This window comes from Cyprinus carpio, chromosome A6, assembly GCF_018340385.1.
Source record: "Cyprinus carpio isolate SPL01 chromosome A6, ASM1834038v1, whole genome shotgun sequence".
Classification (NCBI taxonomy): domain Eukaryota; kingdom Metazoa; phylum Chordata; class Actinopteri; order Cypriniformes; family Cyprinidae; genus Cyprinus; species Cyprinus carpio.
Window position 1 is genome coordinate 857,573 of NC_056577.1, and position 23,396 is coordinate 880,968.

At 37.4% G+C, this 23,396-nt stretch overlaps 1 protein-coding gene and 2 long non-coding RNA genes across 10 annotated transcripts in view; all 3 read left to right on the forward strand.

Moving 5' to 3' along the window:
• LOC109092377 (trinucleotide repeat-containing gene 6C protein-like) overlaps positions 1-8,318 on the forward strand; it is a 48,557-nt gene extending 40,239 nt beyond the window's left edge. For all 7 annotated transcript variants that reach the window (XM_042757469.1, XM_042757468.1, XM_042757467.1 and 4 more), the window contains 5 exons: positions 493-642; positions 1,969-2,184; positions 2,393-2,466; positions 3,142-3,281; positions 3,702-8,318. In XM_042757469.1, the coding sequence (XP_042613403.1) occupies positions 493-642; positions 1,969-2,184; positions 2,393-2,466; positions 3,142-3,281; positions 3,702-4,089 (968 nt within the window). In that variant the 3' untranslated portion in view covers positions 4,090-8,318. The remainder of the gene's footprint in view (positions 1-492; positions 643-1,968; positions 2,185-2,392; positions 2,467-3,141; positions 3,282-3,701) is intronic.
• Positions 8,319-9,267: 949 nt separating this feature from the next.
• On the forward strand, positions 9,268-10,873 carry LOC109092378. Its single transcript, XR_002018216.2, has 2 exons — positions 9,268-10,181; positions 10,216-10,873. It is a non-coding gene; the product is annotated as an uncharacterized LOC109092378 (long non-coding RNA).
• Positions 10,874-14,822: 3,949 nt separating this feature from the next.
• Positions 14,823-19,441, forward strand: LOC109092491. Of its 2 annotated transcripts, XR_006160187.1 has the most exons (3): positions 14,823-15,033; positions 15,187-15,210; positions 17,514-19,441. It is a non-coding gene; the product is annotated as an uncharacterized LOC109092491 (long non-coding RNA). The 2 variants fall into 2 exon arrangements; XR_002018248.2 differs by lacking the exon at positions 17,514-19,441 and having other exon boundaries at positions 15,187-16,186.
• The last annotated feature ends 3,955 nt before the right edge of the window (positions 19,442-23,396 follow it).

Genomic DNA, 23,396 nt, shown 5'->3' on the forward strand with positions numbered 1-23,396 from the left:
GTATACGTTAAATATAGATTCTTCTTTGGGTAACACTTTATTTTAAGGTGTCCTTGCATGTACTTACTATTATAATAACAATTAATTATGCATTATTACATGCAAGTAATCCTAATCCTAACCCTATAGTAAGTACATGTATTTAATTAATACTACTCGGTACTTAAATATATAATTACACTGTAACAAGGACACCTTAAAATAAAGTGAAACCCATCCTTGTTAAAGTTGTGTTTTGTTGTTTGATTAACATTAATGACAGACAGTAGCAGATAAATTTAAGAGAACTTAAATGGTTTAAAATCGCGATCTCCAAGCCATAGAGCCTGGTCCGCACAGATCATGGCCATGTTTTTTTATGTGTATGGGATGGTTCAGTGATTAACCAGAAAAATTAAAGATGGAACTCCATGACCAAAAGGTTGCTGACCCCTGTTATATAATTTGAAAATTTTATGCTGGAAAACCAATTTTGTTCTTGCTTTCTCTCAGAATTCTGCCCTGGGGTGCCATGGAAAGGTCTGCAGAACATTGACCCTGAGAATGACCCCAACATGACCCCAGGAAGCGTTCCAAGTGGCCCCACCATTAACACTAACATACAGGATGTGAATCGCTACCTGTTACGTGACAGAACTGGAGGTGAGGGATGATTGATGGCTTATGACATAAGTTATAACAGACCAACAGAGTTTGTTACTTGAAATTTTGATGATATTTTTACTGCCAAATGAACATTGAACTGTCTTGCTTATTAACTAAAGCTATAACAGAAATCACTATTTTAAGGATCATTACACAGTAAATGTATTTCCCTGTTTCTCCCTGCCCCTTTTGCTGTCTGTTTGGGACAAATGCCCATAATAGCCTCATCCCCATCTCAGAATGGGACTATGTCTTCCTCGTGTGAGTGGATGGTCAGTGCCTGTAACTCGTTCAGTCTGTCCTCTCAGAATGAAAGGGATGCTAACAAGCCAGGTACAGCCCTAAATCCTAAATGGCCCTGCCCCAAACTAAACCTACTTATACCCTTATTTGGCCGCTGTCCTTACGCCTAGAAAGGGCCCTCACCGAGTGTGTGTTCTCCTAAGACCCACATTCTCCCTTTTTCTGTTATACTTTTCCTGTTTTAAGTGTTGATCTTTTGAGGCCATTCAGAGCATGTAGCATTTGAAAAAGTCAGTAAGATACTTTTTAAGAGTGAATATTTTAATGTTTGAAACACCTGCTGAGGGAGGTTGCAGTAGGTTATACAAGCAGACATTTATAATAATCTTATAATAAACATTTACAATATTCTAAAAAAATGTTGGTCACTTATGGAAAGCTGAACTCTTCATTCCTTATATCATTCTGTTGAATCAAGTCTCTCTATCACACAGTTTCCCTCATTTCCAGTTTCGGTAATACTGGTCATACTGTCAACGTTTTTAGCGATTACTATTAAAATATTTATTTATGTTTCTTAAACAATTCTCTTAGGTTTACATAGTCTGCTTTTATTTGTTTAAAAATACACTAAAACAGTAATATTGTGAAATATACTACAAATCGTTTTCTATTTTTATTTAAAATATTAAAATATTTCAACTTTGCCATCACAGGAATAAATAATGTGATGGCAAAGTTGAATTTTCAGCAGCTATTACTACAGTTATCAGTGTCTCATCATTCTAGTATGCTGTTTTGGTGCTCAATAAATAATTCTTAGTAATAAAATAATAGTTTTTTTATGCACTTTTTCAGCATTCTTTGATTAATAGAAATTTTAAAAAAAATAGCATTTATTTGAAATAAATGGGTATTGGAATGGACTTTCTCTATCCCACTGTGGCTGTTTGCATAAACCCAAGCAGAAACAAATTTCTGTTGTCATATCCAATCCTTAGGGGCAACAATGGATGGTGACTGTACCTGCTGCTGTTATTAATTTGTCATTCTCTTTCTTCGTCTCCTCCCTTTCTTCAGGTAAACTCTTGGAAATGAAGTCCACCTGGTCCCCTGGACCCATCTCCCACACACAGGCCTCTTTATCTCATGAGCTATGGAAGGTTTCCCCAGGGACACGTAACTCCAGTGCTCCCTCACGCCCCCCTCCAGGCCTGACCAACACCAAGCCCTCCTCCACCTGGGGAGGAAACTCTCTTGGTCTCAGCCAGGGCTGGACCAGCTCTTACTCCTCAGGTAAATCCTCAGTACACCTGTGTGGTACAAAACAGCACAACTAGTTACTTACGAGGTTCTGCTGTAGTGTGGCCGACCAGTCAGACTCTGTCTCAAATTGTGTGTGTTTAGAGTTGCAAATGGGCAAAAAAAGTAAAGAATTAAGTGGAAAATATTCTCAGCTGTAACATGTTTTTCCAGACCTGTCTCTCTTTACTCTTTGTTATAGAAGGGGGAACTTGGAGCGCTGACAGTCCCAACAGAGGAAGCAGCTGGCTGGTGCTGAGAAACCTCACTCCTCAGGTGCATAGCGCAAACAATTTATATTACTGTAAAAACTAGTATGATTTATTTCAATTCATGTCACTTGAAAGTACAGAACTACAGTATATATCACTTTTTATATAACGAGAGTTTTTATGTAGCATTATGCACTATACTATTTTAGTGTTTTGTGTGTGTGTGTGTGTGTGTGTGTGTGTGTATGTGTGTGTGTGTGTGTGTGTGTGTGTGTGGTTTCCACTGTGCTGCTATTTAATTGTTTTGCAACGTAAAAAACTAAAAAATTAAAAAACTTTTTTGAAAGCGAAACTCAACAATATTAGTTTCAAAACACTGGGCCAATCAGAAGGAGACAAAGGCAGGCATATTCTAAGCATGAGTATATGGGGCATCCATGTATCATTTTTCAGCATTAAAATAGGAGCTTTTTTTAGGTATACAGGGATATAAAAGAAGATTTTAGAACACCTTGTTTTTATTTATCACTAACTCACCACCTAGCAATGAGACACAGATTTATGTGTGTATAAAGTGTTCGTAATCATAAAAAGGGCATTTCAAAACCCTTGCATTCTGTGCAGGTCTTTTTTACTATTCCGTGCCTGTTTTTGCAAGAATGCATTCTCTCTGAACAGCCCTTTAGCACTTGATATGAATAACAATGAATTTAATAATTTATGTATGTGTGCGCATCAGATTGATGGCTCCACCCTGCGGACTCTGTGCATGCAGCACGGCCCTCTCATTACCTTCCATCTGAACCTGACGCAGGGCAATGCTGTTGTACGTTACAGCTCCAAGGAGGAGGCTGCCAAAGCTCAAAAATCCCTGCACATGTAAGACAACAAGCTCTTCTACATCATACTTCTCTGAGACGCTGTCCCATATGGCAACCTAAACCCTACGGAGTCCACACTTTTGTAATGTAATGATCCTTTGACTGTTGGTTAAAAGTCTGCTACGGACCCCTACGGTCTTATGGACTTTACAGTCATGTGCACGTTGCTGGCCTTGTATGTCCACAAGACTGAAAGTGTGCCATTTGTGACAGGGCCTGAGAGAATGTTCAAGAACAGATTTATAGTTATATTTCCGATTTAGAGTGTTAGCCGTATGCCATTTTTTCTAAATTCAAGTCCTATATTTTTTGAAAACCTTCTAGATAATTGTGCATTGTCATTCTCTCTTCAACATGATTTTTATGTATTATCCATCAAGAATGCCTGAATCCCTTTCAATTGTTTGTCTACCTCTCAGTGTGTGCTGGGTAACACTACCATCCTGGCAGAGTTTGCCGGTGAGGATGATGTGAACCGCTTCTTTGCACAGGGCCAGTCCTTCACCCCCACCACCAGCTGGCAGGCCAGCCAAGCACCATGCTCCAATCAACCCCGGCTGGGCAACCCTGCTGTCAGCCACCCCACAGGCCTCTGGAGCGGGGGTGGAGGAGGTAGAGGTACCAAGACAGTCTGTAGTACTGGGAACAACAGCAGCGGAAATGGAGGCAACCTGCTGTGGGGCGGTGTGCCGCAGTACTCCAGTTTGTGGGCTCCCCCAAATGGAGACGATGCCAGGGTAATCGGCAGCCCCATCCCAATTAACACTCTGCTCCCGGGAGACCTGCTGAGTGGAGAGAGCATGTAGGATGTATCAGACATCGTAAACCAACAAAGTCAAAAGACCTAATGGATTAAAACCCAAGCAAATCAATGTGGCGATAATCACTTTTGTGGAGCTGTAACGGAGGTTTAAGGTGAAACAAAGCTGCAAACCTTCCACTGCTGTTTATTTGTCCTCTGGTTTTTACGTCAGACTGTTTGTTGTGTTCCTGGATTTTATTCTTAATGTTCAAAGACCTTGAGAAGCAAGAATCAATAGAAGCAGAAGCCTTTTGATGCATTTTTTTTAATTATTTCTAAAGGTTGTTTTTGTTCAAAAGTGTTGTTCAGGAGAAGCCATCAACGAGGCAGCCATCTGAAAGCGACCCAGGCACAGTGAGACCTCATGACACTCTATAACAACACTGTTCTGATGATTGGAATAATCCTGGTACTTTTTTTGGTTTTAAACTTTGCAAAGTTTCTTCAGAACTTCTATTAGCCGTAAGTGCTCTCTCTCCAGGTCCTCCTTAAAAACATTTATTTTATAAAAAAAAAAACAAAAAAAAACTTGTATCTTGCACAGTTCTGTTTCTGAGCCAGCGAATAGGCCAGAGCAAATGAGAAGAACACTCCTAGCAGTGGCCTGTCAGCATGACGAATCACCAATGATCTTTTTACTTTACTTTAATTCTTTTAGTTTTACAAAAGGGAGCTGCACTGCTCTATGATTTCTATTCACTCACACCATTTTTTTTTTTTTTTTTTTTTTTTTTAGTTTTTTTATGTGTATGGTTAAAAAAATAAGCTGAATGTTAAGCTTTGATGTAGATGAATGAATGTCAGTGTCTGCTGGAACTTGACCAAGCATCTGTGCACGAGTACATAACCACTGTTAAAAACACTCTCAGTGGAGGCTTTTTAATTTAATTTAGTCTAATGGACTTCAGTGCTGAATCAATCAGAACTTATTCAGTTACTATGTTATGTATCTGATCGGCCATTTTATTGAGATACCACAGAGACAAGAAACTCATTCTGATGCATTGTGCAATAGAAGCCAGAGACCCTTTCTTCAGTCCACACTGAAGCTTATTGAAACTTAAGACTCCTTTTTTTTCTTGAAGATTTTGAAAGAATTTAACCTTTGAACTCATTTTCCCACCTTGCCTCTGCTTGTCTGGCTTGCTGGCTGTTCGGTATTTGCGTGGAAAGGAGGAACTGTTAATTGTGTTTGACGTCACTTCATGCAGTTTTAAACCTGGCATGTGTGGGATCACACAGTCTCCCAGCCACTTCTTCACCAAACAGAACAGAAACGGAATCCAGAGCGGAGACACATGGCATGGGAGTCAGGCACAATACCAAATACAATGGGTTTCTCTTAATGCAGTACAGAGTAAGAGACCTGTGCATTTGGTACAAACATAAAAGATATCTATGCGTTCTATGTCTCTTCTTAAATGGGGTATTATCATAGCACTTATTGCAAGAGTTATGCTCCTTCTGTGAAGCCAATAAATCAGATAATGGAGTGTATAGTTACAAAAAAAAAAAAAAAAAAAAAACAACCTTCTAATGGCAACTTTTTACTTTTTATTTTTTTCTCTGGTCCAGAAACTTGAGTACAGAAAAAAAAGAAAAAAAAATTCAGAATGAAGGGAAGAACAAACTCTACAATCAAACAAAACTCACAATGTATGTTTTTTGTGTCTGTACTTTTTTCCCACTCTCTCTCAAAGTGATTGACATTGTTACTCAAATGAAATAGTCAAATGTCTTTATCTGTCTGAAGGAGGCACCTCGATTTGATTGGATTTGAAAAGGAGGATGTGTGGTGTGTTAGTGCCTCAATGTGGGAACTGATTGGAGGACGTTTGATTCTCCATCACAACTCTCTCCGTGCACCTAGTACAATGGAATGCAAGAAAGGACATTAATGACGTCATGATGTGCACGTTGTCGTCGTCATTTATCATTTGCATCCTTGTTGTAGTAATTGGGTACGGATTTTTGAATGTCTCCCCGTTCCTTCTCTGGATAACATCACCCCTCTCATGCATCCTTACCAAGTTTGAGACTGAATGGAATTGCCAGTGTTGTGAAACATGCTTTTTCACATTCTTTTGGTCTTCATGCAGTGGTCTTTAACTGCCTTGCAGTGCTCATATGCAGATACACTTTAAAAGAGGTGCCTCTGTATAGCTGTCTTGTGTAACGAATGCAAACAAAGATCAGTGATGGGGGCCATGTTGGTTTTTGTTGTTAACAGTGTTCTTAGGTCATTTAGATTAGGGCCTCTTTTGTTGATGTGCGTGTATGTGACCTCACCCTGGGTATCCCACCTCTAACTCAGCTGCTAGCATCTTCTTTCTCTTATGTGGCCTCAGTGAAGCCAACCCTGTTATCGAGACAAGCCACCCATACTTGAAAAAGCCCTGTCCAAGCAGTGTTTCTATGGACAGACTCTTTCTGCCACTGGTTCTTTAACTACAGCCCATGGCATGCTGTCACTATGCAAAGTTAGAGAAGATGGGCAAGTAATGTCCGCCCTGTGCCAATCTGTGGCTTTGAAAGAAAGTAGGAAATATCTCACAGTCCTCCCATAATACTTTCTTGCATACTCAAGGTCATTGTCATCCTTTTAAACTTAGAATGTTGTCTGACACTAAGCCAGTTACATTTTTGGAGGACTGTGTGTTAATTCTGCTGAATTTGATCAATCTCATTTCAGTATAATCTCAGGGCAAGACAAGATTAACTAAATTTATGTTTATTGAAAGTCGATCATTTTGGAGATTTATCATTTGTAAGCTTTACACATTTAATGATGTGTATGAAGCTTACAAAGTGTACATTAAAGAAACGCAAGGGGATATTTATCAGTGGGGCAATAAATTTAGGAGGGTGGCTAGTTTGAGTCTTCTCAATCCTTTTGAACAGGGACTGCTGCAGAGCCATCAGTTTGTTTATACAGTAAATGGGACCTGTGTATCTTACCTCTCTGCTGCTGGTTGTGCTGAATTCCCCTTATGGTCTCATGTGCCAGTATATACATAGATATATGTACAGTACACTGTGGCATCTCTGACTTCACATCTTAAATTCCAATGCGTGTCGTTTTGTTTATTGAGCACTTCTGTTGAGTGGCACTTTGATGATTGTTGTGTGTTTGAGGTGGGATTAGGTTCAAAATGGTTGAGGATATTCGTCAGATATTTGTCACCTCATCCTGATTATTTGTGATAATCTTGTTACTGTCATTGGAAGAATCCTATATAACAAACAAGAACTTTAACAGCATTGGGGTTATGGTATGCTAAAGGCATACTTTTTTTGAATACCAAAAATGTAATAGCATTTTAATTTATATATATATATATATATATATATATATATATATATATATATATATATATATATATATATATATATAAATATATGTGTGTGTGTATATATATATATATATATATATACGTGTGTGTGTGTATATGTAAAAGATTGACAAAAACATGTGAACAATGAAGGAAAAAGATCTACAACATTTAAAAATGCACTTCTTGCTGATATTATCTCCTGTTTGCTGGTCACGTTGTGAATATTGACAGCAAGCTGGAGTGCCTTTTGTGTATGCTGTATTAACTGTTTGTTTGTAAAAATGGGGCCCTGAACTGTACGTTTCCATCTCAGACATTTTGGGCCTTTATGCTGTATAAACATTCTTTTTCTTTCTTTCTTTCTTTCTTTCTTTCTTTCTTTCTTTCTTTCTTTCTTTCTTTCTTTCTTTTTTTTTTCTTTTGGGAAAAGACATTTCAACAGATGTCTTAAGATACTAAAGTTGTTCATTGACTTATTTTTTTTGTCTGTTTCTGGGTGGGGGTGGGGGGTGGATGGGGGGTCACTGTTGCCTGTGTATGTAACTGCCTTGTTCCAAACTCAGTCGTGGCTAGCTGACAGTGAACCACAATGTGGCTGTAATTCCAAACAGCCAAACATCACAAGAAGTCTCTGGTGACACTCTAGGTAGACTAAAGCTAAACATTATCCTGTATATTATAATGCTCATTATGTAGAAAAATGCTATCAGATATCTGATTCCTTCCCTTTTGAATCTACTGGGTAAAATATAATTTGAAATAAGCAATAGACCTTGATCCTTACAGTGTATCATTCGAGAGAATTTGCCTAAGTAAAAAAATAAAAAAACGAAAGACTGATTAATGATAGATATGAACCAAATAGTCTTACTGGATAAGCATGTTTAAAATGAAATGACACAGAACATACATGCAGTATTTGTGTATACCTATGTTGAAACCCATAATTATGAACCATGTTTTTGTCTCTGTGCAAAGAATGAAAAATCATAAACATATCAAAAGATATATCTTTACCGATACTTGAATTAAAGTGTGTCAATTGTAAAATGTGAATTTATTTTTTCTTCAGTTTTTGTTTGGGTCTGACACTTTCAAGTTATTGTATAACATGCTCACAAGGTATAACATTCTTCCCGAGGAAAAAAAAAAAAATGTGAAAAAAAAGTTTGAATGGTTCTGTGTGTGTGCTCTCTAATCACTGCTTCTCGTCACGGGGCGACTGTCTGCAATTATGATCCATTTAGTATGTTGTATTGTCTGTTATTTGTATGTGCCTGTGTTTTAAAAATTGTTCCAACATGGTTACCATCTAGCATTGCACTGAGTGTCTTTTTTTCCCTTGCTCAGCTATACTATAAAAAAATAAATAAATAAATAAAAACCTGACACCTGCAAGGGAGATGATGACAATTCATGTGTTAATGTTTACTCAAGGACTTTATGGATTTATTTTCATCTTAAAATGTTTGAAACATTTAAAATTGTATTTTTATAGTGGTTTCATTGTGGATTAATTCCCACAAGAGTTATCATTTTGAAGAGTGTTGCATCATTTCAATTGCATTATTATTAAAAAAATGTATTTTTTTTTTTTTTTTTTTTTTATTATTATTAAAAAAAAAAAAAAAACTTTGGCCATAGTGAGAAAGTTGGTAGAGAAGCAGTTACCTTCATGGATGAACAGTAAAGATAACCAGATAGTTAGTGAAATTCTGACTTATTTCAAAAGGTGCCTCTCTTCCATTCTGTGAAATTCTTTTTCTTTTTAAATCTACCTGTCGTTTACAAATGATTGAATTATCATTGTTTTCTATAAGCTTATAGTTTTTTTTTTTTTTTAAAAGAAATTGATTACAGGAATGCAAAGAAAAAAACTTTTACAATTACATCTTCCATCAAAAAAAAAACAAAAAAAAACAACCTTTTCAAATGAAAACGTACAGTATGCTACTTGCTGAACTCTGGGATTGTTTCAGTGTTGCATTGTATTATGCTTATGAATTACATAATTACATTATTGTTCTTGTTATGCCTACATTTCTTTTAATTTTAGTTTGTGTAAAAGCAACAGGATTCTGTCACTGTCTTGCACACTGACAATGGACTTGGATATTTTCTCAGGATAATTAGGGGTCCAGAGTTCCAGTTCCACTGTTATTATCATGAGAATTCAACAAATCGATCAATGAAAGAGATTAAAAAAATAAAATAAAAAAAATTGTTGTTGATGGAAATCCAGCTCTAAGCACTGAAGGTTATGGATTTAAAAATGTCTTTTTGAATTTTAATCCGTAGCAGACACACATTTACCAAATAATAGATTTGTAGTGAACCTATGTATTATATTTCTTGAAGTGGAGTACTTTCCATTTGAAATATGTTTGTATCTGTCGCTTTATGTACAAATACAGTTTTGTTTAGGTTGTGGAAGGACCTACCACTGTTTGATTTTACCTTGCCTGATGGTTCTTAACGAGGTCCAGTAAAAGATGCTTGATATTCCATCCTCTTGTCTTTACTTGTTTTAAAAATTCAGTAGAGGCCTGTATGCAGTCTGTGAATTGTAGATCAACATACAACTTGAACTCTTACTAGATTGTCTTACAAGGTTTTGAGTGTGGGATGAAAGTTAATTCTCCATTTAGGTTTAGCACTAGATGCAGAAATAAGATGTTATGAAAGGATTAAGAATCTATGCACAAGTTTGAGTGGACAGTATGTCCGGATACGCTATTCTTGCAAGGATCTTTTTGGTGGGGTGGGTAAAGGGGATGGTGGGTGGGGATTTCAAGTTTCTTTGTACGAGTTTTTATTTGAATCAGCAGATATTAAAGTGTCAGCACCATGCTCTGTGTCTCTCAACCAAGGAGTATCATCAACCAAGCACTGTGCGTTTATGCAAATCTCTGACATTCTGGTGTTTAAATGGGATGATTGGTTTTGAAAGGGAATTTAACTGTTTCTCTTTATTGTTCAGCTATTAAGAACATGACTGTACTGAGATCTAACAATGTTGCTGACTTTTAAATGTTTTTTTTTCTTCTTCTTTTTTCTCTTTCCCTTAAAATGGATAGTTGACACACAAATGAAAATCCTGTCGCCATTTACTCACCCTCAAGTAGTTCCAAATCTGTATGAGTTTCTTCTGGTGAACACAAAAGAACAGTTGCTGTTGCTGGTAGCCATTGACTTCTTTTGTTCCATTTTTTATTCTTCTTCTCTCACTATACTGTGGAGGTCAGTGGCTACCAACAACTGTTTGGTTACCTGCATTCTTCAAAATATCTTCTTCTGCATTCAACAGAAGAAAGAAATTCACACAGGTTTGGAACAACAAAATTTTCATTTTTGGGTGAAATATCCTTTTAATAGAATGTGATCATTTGAGGCCTTTCCATGTGGTATGGAGATTATTTCAGCCTATATTAATAAACAGCATTTTCCTCTTGATCTGTATTTGTTTGTTTTTTCATTTACGTTGTGAGCCAGTATTTTATTTAAACCAAATTTAGTCAACATTTGGGTTTTTCTGGGAACTCGGTGTCCTCTGTATGCTGGCTGGCATGGCAGTCATCTTGAACTTATACTGAAATGTGAGTTTGGGTATTATTTAAAGCAATGTAATACATTTTGGTATTTACATTAGATGGTAGCTATACTTGCATGACAAAAAAAAAAAAAAAAAAAAAAAAAAAAAAACCTTTACTGAGGACACCTGTAAATTATGTAGCTGAATGGCACATGCAGAAAGTTAACGTGCTTTCTTTGATCATTCTGGTTCAGTTTTGCATTTTGCACCTCTATCTATACCTACTGCCAAGGAACAGGGATATAGGCTAAATATAAAAAACTACTGTAACCTTTCTACATTTTTTTTTCTTAAGAACCGTTTAAAAATATGTGCAAATTGCTACTTTAACAAATTCCTAAATGGAAGAGTTGTCTTCTAGCGCTTGTGTTTCACAAATCATACACAAGAAGGCAGTATTGAGCTACATTCATTTCTATATCCTCACCAGTCCTTAAGGACAGCATCTTATTTACTCATCAGGCCTCTGAGACTTATTTGTCTAATCTTTAGAGTGTAATCATTTAGGCCTTTGTTGGTATTCTTTGTGCTACATTTAAAAAAATTGTGTTGGATGCGTAAGTGTTTTTCCATATGCATTTTAAAAGTGGCTAAGTTTCTTGAATACCCATCCTTAAAGTGGACTACATTCAAGGCATTTGTGGAGATCAGAAACAGTGCTGATACAGAGAATACAACTCCCTTTGGAGTGGACTTTGAGCTTTGCAACTTTGCAGATCTTGTTCATGCACAAACAGCAATATATGCACTAAAGGAAGTTGATAGTGTAAAAAGCATAAAAGGGCCCTTTTAAATTTGACTGGCTGAGCAGCTAGGAGTAATGAAAAGCATTGGGATGTTTCACTGTTAGTATCACTCTGCTAGTCTTTCTTTATGGAGTTATATATACCATCTGTTCCTGTTTCCACTGACACTGCGAACCATGCATATTCTTTTTTTTTTATTTGATTTTTATAACCTTTTAAAGATGTATTATATAAAATTGAACGCTGCGCTACAGTTAAAATGAGTGCTCCCTCCATTTTTTAATTTCTGTACAGAGAGGTCACGCAGTGACGTATCGATCTTCTACTGGTCACACGTCTTCACGTGATGCGAATTAGCAGGTCAGAGTTCACCACACTTGAACTTTGGAACACAGCGAAATGCAAAATTTTTCACATGAGCTTGCGTTTCCAGTCTGATGCATTCGAATGCGTATGAATGGAAGTCAATGGAATGAAAAATGCAGTGTGACCGCCCCTTTAGTAGTGGGGATTTTTTGCTGGTTATATTGTTATACCAGTAGATGGCAACAAGTGACATTTTGTGTATTATGACGGGCATTCACATAGATTGTGCTTTATTAATGTCTACACTTACCTCAAACCCTAAACCTACCCCTTACAATAATGTAAAAATAGTAATTATTGTTGTACAGTGTGAGAAAAATGACACTATATTGATGTGAGAAAGCCCAGTAGTGTTTGCTATATGCTATCTAGCCTTAACCCAAGCAATGCCAGTGACGCGACACAACGGACCCACAGTTCAGTTTGGCAATGCATGACGTCACACATTCAAAGTAAATGAGAAGCATTAACGTCGACACTCCATGTGAATCATTGTGTCATTGTGATAGTGTCACAGTGGGTCATAGTGAGTCATTGAATCATTTGCTCAGCTGATTTGTTGAAAATCACATTCAGTCAGGAAGAAAACATAGCTAATGTGTAGGGCCTACTGCCTGACACACAACTGTTGATTCTGTCCTGGCTTTGGATAGAACTATTTTTGTTATGGAAGAGAAATAGACTAAAACTGTGTCTGAAATTGCATATTGTCTATAGGCATAATATTTGGTTTAAAACTTGAACATAGTAATATTATATATATATATATATATATAGCTGATATGGAAGTCACTTTTAAACCAACCAGCTTTCTGTTGGTCAACACGATACAAAATCTGCATAGGGAAATCTTTCAAACTAAATTTCCAATTATGCAGATTCATATTTAAATTACTCAATTTGACTGTGAAAATGCACCAAACAACTGTAAATGTGAGCTTAAGTTTAACATTATCAGTCATTTATATTTGTATAAAGGTGCAGTCCAGTGTTAATTAATTTCATTGATGAATAAAAGTTTTTGTCAACAAATTTTTTCACCAATGAAATTATAGCTATATAAAAAAAAAAAAAAAATTCCTCAACGAATAAAAATGAGATGAAATGTTAGGAAGGGACAATTTGGAAAGAGATCCAATCAGAACTATTTTGTAGCATGGTAGCCAGGTTAGATGTGCAAATTTACTGATCTACCTGGCAGGGCATAAGTCAGCATACATTTGTTCCATGTCTCATAAAATGTAAAAATAAAAAATAAAAAAAGGAGAAGAGCAGACATATGTATAAATTTGAAAAAGGTTGATGATGCTAAAGAAACCTATTTCGGTATGGTTTTCGGTGCGCACAGACCCAAAGGCTCTATTAAATTGAGTCCTTCTTTGTGTCTTATCACACTTGAATGGACAAATACACGCAAAAATATGTCAAAAATGTGGGGGGTTTTTTGTTGTTGTTTTTGGCTAGTGTTCATTAATCACTAGTCTTTTGCTGAGAAGAAGACAATGTTCTTTTTTTCATTAGAAGTGGCTTTATTTGATTTTCAGATAAATAAAGACAATTTATTTCACAACATTTAAATGTGACTCTATTGCATGTTCAAACCTTAATATCATTCAGGTTAGGTCTATTTTAGAGTCTAAGTTTATTTTTCAAATTTTATATTTTATATATATTTTATATATATATATATATCTGTGTGTGGTACAGTAAATCTACAGTATATAGGCTATTTAAAACAAACGGACAAGGGGTTCTGTGATTTTTTTTTTAAAAATTTTTATAGGAATATATATAAATATATATATATATATGGGGTCCTGTGATCAATAAAGTACATTTACAGCGACTAGGGTAATTTAAAACAAACGGAGAAGGGGTCCTGTGATTCCTATTAAAAAAAAAAATCACAGGACCCCTTGTCCGTTTGTTTTAAATTACCCTAGTCGCTGTAAATAGATGTACTTTATTGATCCAGAAAACAAATCCAGTGGCAAAACCGCAACAACAAAAAAGACAAACTACACAAACGAACAAGATGAAATATAATTCACGCGCATCCATATTCACCTCCCATCACTTGAGATAGCACTCCACCTCCACATGCTGTCTGCGCTTTGCTCGGTCACAGTGAACTTTGGCAAAGCGCTCTGTGGATGCTGGCAGGAGTCGCTCCTCTCGGGCGCTGCTGGCACACTCTGTGGATGCGAAACAACAGCAAGGTACAATGACGCACCACAAATTAACACTTACGCATTTCACACTGTTTTATTTTTAGTCTTGCCTGGATTAACTGTGGTACGATAAACAATTCTAGCCGCTGTTGTAAATAACCTGATCATTACGCTTTATGTTATCGCATTCTGTTTTGTGACACACCGGGTATCCAGTTTGAGCAAAATCACGTCAGGCACAACACTAGATGATTATAATTTAATACAAAACACAAAACAGCATAAATGGATTTCAGAAAGAAACGATGTTTCTCTTGCAGGTGACTGTTTGAGGATGAAGCCAGATGCTACTAGGAAGTGTTTAAAAATCTAACGCGAATTTATGTGTGACGTCTGGATTAACAGTGTCTAAAACATCCTTTAATGAAATATGGAAGCGAGGAGGAACTCCACATACCCACTTAGTTTGGGATAAGCTCACGTGCAATAGGATATTATGACAGGGCTGGAATAATGCCAGAAGTTGTCAAAACCATATATGTGGATATATGTGGTGGAATATACCTGAACAAGACATCATGACAGAATTGTATGAGAAGAGATAATCATTATTTGGGTGGAATTGGAGGGGGCAAAGGGGCTATGGTCAACTCATCCCCAGCGGTCGCTGCTCACGCAGAAGGTGAAGAGATCGAGGTGCTAGAGAGCACCAATGTCCTTCCTGTAGCTCCAGAGGACGTAAGTGACCATGTGCAGATTCATGATTTATGTTGTTGAAAAGCAGAAATGAACAGAGATTAATTTTAGATTGGTTTATCTTTTTCTCAATTATATCTTTGTTCTTTCCTTTCTCCTTCCTCTTTCTCTGTATTACATAAATGCTTCTCTCAGCAATGGAAGTCTCTTTTTGACAAGGTAGGATTACTGCTCTTGTTCCTGACAGTTTCTTGTCTGTATGTTTTGGTTTGGTGTTGTGTAACATGTGCAGGCCATGCTTGTTTATTAATATGACAATAACTGATAAAATGGTGCTATAAAATAAGTGAAATATGCATGAGCGGATTGGGAAAACTGAGAATTTATGAATCGTCTCTCTTTCAATTGATGAGCTTTAATTTGAATTGAATCTGCGACATTCTACAGGTTGTTTTGGAATGACTGGAATTGGAACTTGCTGAATTTTAATTTAAAGAAATTCAACACAGTGCAAATCAAATATTCAGATGATGCACTTAATGTACCCAAGAAACTGTGTAATGTTGGACATTTAATGCATTCAACTTTGTCAAGGCTTTCCTTGGTAGAGGGTGGTGGGTTGTTGATTATCAGACCCTGACAAAATAACCATAAAAAATTCTTACACTAGACAGAGTACATAGTAAATTGTGTTTAATGCATTGTTTAGGACATGTAAGGCCTATGATGTACAGTACTATAAAGACTTTGACACAATAACACAGATCTGTATCCTATTTATTTTTATTTTTATCTAAATTCAAGTCAGGAATTTAATTGAAATTTAAAAGGCATTCAGTTAATTTCAAAAAGATTCACAACCCTGGTACACAAACTTGCTGAAATGAAAATGTATTTTATACAACATTTACTCGAAATTCACAAATCTGAACAGAAATTGCATTGACAAAATGGCCAGCAGACTTTGGAGCTGACAAAGCAATAAGGTGGCCATATGCGCCGTTCATACTTGACACGTCCTGGCCAGGATTTTAATATTGCCTAAAACAGCAGTTTGACCAATAACATGCAGGTATTGTACATAATCAACCAATCGTGGGGCTGCGCGTGAGAAGGTGAGATCTACAGGGAACGATCAAAGCGATGCAAATAAGCGCATGTGTTTGTTCATTCGTTTAACTTGAAGCGTCACTGCGCACCGATCAAAAAAGACCAAAGTAGGAGCGAGAGCGATTCGAAAGCATAAGGAGCCGTCTGCTCTGCTCTCTATAGCTCTCATGAATGTCACACAGTGATCGGCCTGCACAGTGCAAACAGCCAAAACCTGGATATTTTGGCAATATTAAAATCCTGGCCAGGACATGTCCCGTATGAACAACGCATATGGCCACCCTACAAAGCAAGGAAATAGACTCTTCTGTTAAATGGCCAAGTGGACATGATTATTGGCTGAAGCTAATAATCTCAATATATTGATCTGTGACTAGTCTCAGGGGAAGGCATGAATGTGTAATTTAAATACACATACAGTATCATGGTTACAGTTCTTTGTCTGGTCCACTCTGAATCCAGCATTGGGTGGGGGGTAGTTAGTGGTTTGCAGGGAGAAAACAGAGCTGGGTGACAGACGGAGAGCTGTCCCCCCTCCACCCCTTCTTTTCCCTTGCTCTTAGGCTTTATTGCTGGCTCTGCACCTACCTAACCCTGACCCCCTACACATACTCCCCAGGGTTAAAGATGGTGACATGAAGGATGAATGGGGCCCAAATGCAGAATAGAGAGATGGGTATCAATATTAAGAGAAAGAGAGATTTTAGGGTTAAGAGGGAGCCAGACATGAACAGAGAACGGGAGCTCAAAGGGTGCAAAAGGCTAGTGGCACACCCCCTCTGTCCCTACTAGATTTGATAGGGGAGGGAGGGGGCTGCCTTACAAGTGGGCCTCTCACTCCACTTCCTTTATACAGCCGACAGTTTGAGTCCCTCAAGTGGCCTACTGTTTAGGGGTTTCATCCAGTGTTGGGGTCACTGCCCTACAAAGCTGTAAATTGTGCATTGTGGGATCTAAAGGCCAGGAATACACTTTACTGATTGCAGATGTAAAAGACTAATGAAAAAGAGGAGGTGGAGCTGGGTTGTTATATGACACAATGTTAGAGTACAAACAATCTATAATTCACTCATACATATTCATATGCTCAAACCTGACGGTTGATGAAAAGCTGTCAGCATCAGATGATTGCATTCTTACCCTGTGGTGCTGGCAAATTGTTTGTTTGTTTTTGACAACTTACTAGCTGACTGTATACAAAAAAAAAAAAAAAAAAAAAAAAAAATTAATAAACATGGAAAGCTGTTAAACCACTCATTGTGGATAAATAACAATTATCTTACAGTAGCACAGGATGTTTGCTTCTCACCCCAGTTAAATTAAGTTTCATGACTGCAAAGTAATTCAGTTAAATTACATAGCTCAACTCATTCACAATACTAATTATTTTATATTTGTTTTCCATAAATTAGGGTCCGACTTCGTTGTGTCACAGTCACCAGCTCAGTCATGTCTGCACTACACTTCCCATCATCCCTCCTGCTACTCACTGCACTCCCTCTGCAACCACCCATACCTGACACCAATTCAGCTCCTTAGCAGCCACTATACTTAAGCACACACCTTGATGCTCATAGTTATCTGGTCTTGTTTGAGTAAAGAATGCTTACCTGTATTACAAATTACAATAGCGGTATTCCAACGTATTTTCCAAGTTCCTGTTCTCCGTGTCTCCAAGTCTTCCCACTTTGTGTGTTCCAAGTGTTCTACTTACCTCCTTACTCACCAACATCCATTCGAGGTGTGTGCTCGATCCTCTGTCCAGAAGTCCACAATAGTGATGCAAAGTCTAATTCATTTCCGCGAGCCAGTTTTTTTTTTTTTGGACAGTTTGGATCATTGAACCAGATCAAAAAGCATATTTGCAACTCAGTGCCATGTTGTTTCAATGAACCATAAAGTAATTTGTGTCAACACATATTGAAACATTCAAATAAAAAGTTATTTGTGTGAATGCATATTGCTGATTGTTGCCTTTCATTCACTTAAGTAAATGGTGTTTGTGGTCACAGTTTCATTCACAGATCCTTTGTGTCAGATACGACTGACCAGTATTGACTAGCCTACAACTTCCTAAAAGTTTCACACCTACAGCACACATTACAGACACTGATAAACAAACACGGATATGTTCTACATGTCTAATGTATAAAGAAAGAATAAAAGAATCCTCTGCAAACTTTGACAGTTAGTTGAACTGGCTCATTCGGTTCTTTTTGAGTCAGACGTGGTACTTCGGCTGTGTGTCCTGCATCATCAACCCAGAACTAAAGTTCAATTCAGTTTGACTGGCTAGACTGGTTACTTCCTGAGAACCGGCTCAAACGAACGATTCGTTCAAGAATCAAACATCACTAGTCTATGATCTCTACCTCACCTGCAAAGAAAGTAATGTCCATTACCGTTTCATCTTTCCATTGAACTTTACAAAGTACTATTTATTCACATGCATCTGTTTAACCTTCCATGCTGCAATTAACTTGTTATTGTTAGGGTCCGACTTCGTTGTGTCACAGTCACCAGCTCAGTCATGTCTGCACTACAATTCCCATCATCCCTCCTGCTACTCACTGCACTCCCTCTGCAACCACCCATACCTGACACCAATTCAGCTCCTTAGCAGCCACTATACTTAAGCACGCACCTTGATGCTCATAGTTATCTGGTCTTGTTTGAGTAAAGACTGCTTACCTGTATTCCAAGTTCCAGCAACAATATTCCAACGTATTCTCCAAAGTCCTGTTCTCCGTGTCTCCAAGTCTTCCCATTGTGTGTTCCAAAGTGTTCTGCTTACCTCTTTACTCACCAACATCCACTCGAGGTGTGTGCTTAATCCTCTGTCCAGAAGTCCACAATCTCCACCGCACCTGCAAAAAAATGTCCATTACCATTTCATCATCCCGTACAATTTTACAAAGTACCATTTACTCATCTGCATCTGTTTACCCTGCCAGGCTGCAATAAACTTCTTATTGTTGAACTGCAAACCATCTCTCTGAGTCATTACGTGACAGGTTGATTATCTTTTTCACACATTGTATAATTAATTTTTTATGTAAGGAATAATTGACAACAATCAATTGAATTAATAAAAAATAATGCATACCTGAGGTGGTAATGCTGTTGCCAGTTTTATCTATTTTTGTCCCGCCATGAAAATATTTCCAAAAACTTGCCAAAGCAGAACTAACTGTTGTGTGTCTCTGAGCAATGCTGGTGTTTTGTTCCTGAATGGAGCCGTGTTTTTGCACAGTTGAGAGAAAGATTTACATTTTTCCTTTCTCTTTGGTGTGTTACAAGCTCTTGGTGCTTAAAGAAGATCTGTAAAGTTACAAAGACTAAAGTCTCAAATCCAAAAAGATATTCATTATAAAAGTTAAGTCAACCACGCCCTCCTAAAATGGCTCATTCTAACACGCCCCTACGTCTACATCACGATGTGGGAAGATTTGCATAACACTGCCCAAATGTTCATGCAAAGAAAGAAGGCGTAACTTTTATTCTTGCTGTTGCCGCCGCTATGTTGTGGAGACGCTGTGTTTCGTTGTGAAAGCGAAACTACTTTGTTTGGCCTTCCAGAAGGAAGGTTCTACACAACTAGAAATCAGTGGTTAGGTTGTATTTACAACACTGTTCCAGAACAGTTCAACCCAAATATTCAGATGTGTGCAGCGCATTTCACGCAGGACAAGGACTGTTTCCTAGGAGAGTATTCTACAATGCCGGTGTCTGTTTCTATAAATTGGGGCAATTCCAACTTTGCAAGGACAGCCTGGTCCTTCTGACTCACAGTCTGTAAGTACGTTTTTATATTTAAAGGATTTGCCACTGATGATTTAATCACGAACTTTGAGCAGTGTAGAGTAGCGCTTGTTGTTTGTCGTTTCTCCGATCACAAATGCAGACATGGTTTTATGTTTACACAGAGAGATACGCAACGCATAAAAAGACAGTATAAGTCATTATAATCAGTAATTATGTCCTCACTGAATGCAACAAATGCCTTGTTTATAATGGGTTTTTATTGTTTTGTCTTGTTGCGCCGGGACACAGAATCACAGTATGGTAAGGGGCATAACATTTCCATCACACACTTGAGGTATTCGGCCAATCACAATGCACTGGATAGCTGGCCAATCCAAGCAAAACTGACAGCCTGTCCAGATCCCTGAAAACACAGACACGCAGCGTCATACAGACATTGAAAAGTCCTAGTGCTGTTGGACTGTTATATCAGTGCTCTTGGATTACCTCCTAACCAGTTAAAATTGAAAACTGTAACTAATCGATCAATAGTAAATAACAGCTGGACCCTTAATTGATTACTAGCAGTTGTTTGTTGTGTAACTCATCTGATTCACAGGAAATGCTGTTGCTCTGTAATAGTTCTGCTTCTATTTACGTAAACCGGGTTTTAGACATGACCTTTGTGCTAGAATTTTTTTTATTGTTTGGATTTCTTGCAGCTCATAAGGGTCTTAGAATTAATACATGGGGATATAATTAACATTAATGGTTTTGGTGGGTTCTTTCCTGTAATACCCAAACATGAACCCAAGACATAGCTACACAGATATTCCACAGATATCTAGCTTTACAATGTCCAAAGTCACACAAAAACAACTGCTGAAAATGTCGGAGCCCCATAAAACACAAGCAACTTCACTTAATTTCTGCTGATTATGTTGAATCTGGGGTACAGACTCCTTATAACCCCTTGTGAAAAAGAAGATATAGAGATTGGATCATTTTACTGACTTGATCTTTGAATTTTGTTTAGCAAAATAAAAATCTTTTTTTCAAGTCATTTTAGAACTCATGAACAACTATATCACAAACCCCCCCAAAAAAAATAACCTCTAGGTAACAACACACAGTATTCTTCTAAATCATATTATAAGAAGTATGTTTAAAATGCACTTTTGTTTCACAAGGGACATCTAAAATCTAACATCAAATGTGTAGTCTGTCTCCTTTCTTCTTGTATTGTTTTGAAGTGTGCCGTTGCTCACCACCTGCTCCTTATGAAAGGAATAAAAAAAGAAAGTGACAGAAAAGGAGGCCATGTGCATATACACAACCCCTTGTGTCCCAGTGGCCAATTAACACATAACAATCACATACATTGTGTGTGTCCCTCTTTGTGTTTCTTCACATTCAGTGATGAAAGTTAGCCAAATATCTCTATACTGTATGTGGCCTTGTTTCTGTTTCAGGCACACGTAGCGAGTCATTATCCAATATCTCTTGCTTGTTCTATTTTCAGTGTACTTCCCTCATCTCTTCCTCACTCTATGGTCTTTCTTCACAGCCCACTCTTTCTCTGACACTTTACTTAAGAGACTGTGATAATAAGAGGAATCTCCAACTTGCAAAGCATGAAAAAAAAATCCTGGAGAGTTGTAAAAAAAAAAAAAAAAAAAAATAGTTGCCTAAAATATCAGTTCAGTAGTACTCTCTGGAGTGTGGAAACGTGGAGTGTGGTAATATCCATTGCAGAGGTCTTCTTTAAACTGTAGCCTATGAGCAGTTCATTGATTCATTGGTTCTGAATTAATGAATCACGGCTCGTTGAATCTAAAACAATGCACATTCCTTGGCTAAAACCCAAAGCTTTTAGCCCCTGAACTCATGCAGGTAAATCAAACTCTCTGCAAGCTGAATGGCCGGCCTGGTGCCAGCATGGCTGGGTTTAAATTCCTGACCAGATCGTAAAACTTTATTACCCCAAACTGGGAGAAACAGAAAAAGCCCAGATCGCTAGGAATTCTTGTAAGGAAAAAGGAAAGTGAATATATTCTAAATGTATTGACGGTATTTCCTTTTTGTGTTTAGATGTCTTCCATATCAAATTGGAGTATCTACAATTTTATTGTGTTAATCAAACTTTAAATGTGTGTAATTCTGCATATGAATGTAACTTTATGTTTTCTCCTACCTTTACCTGTCATTTTTGGTATCTGTTTAACCGTCTTGCTTTGACCGAACCACTCATACATAGGAAATTACAGTAAAATGTTATTATTCTGGAATTACCATCTTGCTGGAATATAATTGCTGAATTCTGACAACACCATAACTCACTCGAGTGGGTGTCTCCCCAGAGACAAAGGAACTTTTTCCCGCTTCAGATCGTGGACGTTCATTGGTTGTTCACGCAAACAGAGGCGTGAACCCAGTCGCTCCATAAGAGACTGACACAGAACTTTCTCGTTGCACTTTTTTTTTTCGGCACTTCGTCGAGAGAACGTCTGTCGCGATGGCTCCTTAGGGAGCTTTCATCTCCGTTTTTCTTTGCTTTTCTTTACTAAGTTTTATTCTTATATTCGCCTCTCCCTACACGAGGGAGACGAACTCTGAATTATTTCTTTGGTAACTCCACGTTCGTTGAACCTTTGAAACTTCGCGCGAGTCTGCTCGCCCCGGAAGACACGAGAGAACAGGCCCAGCTCTAAAAGCACGACGCACGCAGCTCTTAGCAGGCACAAAGATACCCACATGCAAGTATTATTTCCTATAGAGATTTAAACGCTGCTTAAGGTTGTCTATTCCCTTTTCAAGGTGATCTGATTCCTTGTTGTCTTTCAAAAAGGTTACTGTATGTGATTTTGCCATACTGCGCGATCATTCTGCATGATTCTGCCTATCTCTCTCTCACCTTCTCTCGCTCACCCTTTCTCTCTCTCTCTCTCTCTCTCTCTCTCTCCCTCTCATTTTGTTATTCGTTTTGTATTGTATTTGTTTTTACTGTTTGTATTGTTATACGCATATTTACTCTGTGTGAATCGTAGTTTGATGTATTATTAGTTCAATTATTAAAAGCCAATATATTCATGATTGCTTCTGTCTAAAATGCTCACATTACGAAGTCAATGAAATGTTTGATCTTAGCTACAAAGCTTATTTGTTACTTTTAAGTAACCTAAATTTTATAAGGATGGAGAATGGTTTCATGGCCAGAAACTATTTTTCCTGGAATTATAAGAAGTGATAACTTTATTGAAGTTGATAAGTTAATCTTACGTCCGTTTGCTGGACAAACCACTGTTTGATTTGCATTAATTCCCAGTAAAAGGATATCACGTTAATTGATATGAAGAATGGAATATTGACATATTAATGAGTAAATTACAGTGCCTTGTAATGAGTTATTGATATATACAATTGACCTATTTTTCATCTTCAATAATTTTAATGTAACTGTTACGCGAGATATATATATTAATCATATTCCTGATTAATTACTAAAATTCCCTATATATCATTTGAGCTAACGTTAACGTACTACCCAGTGC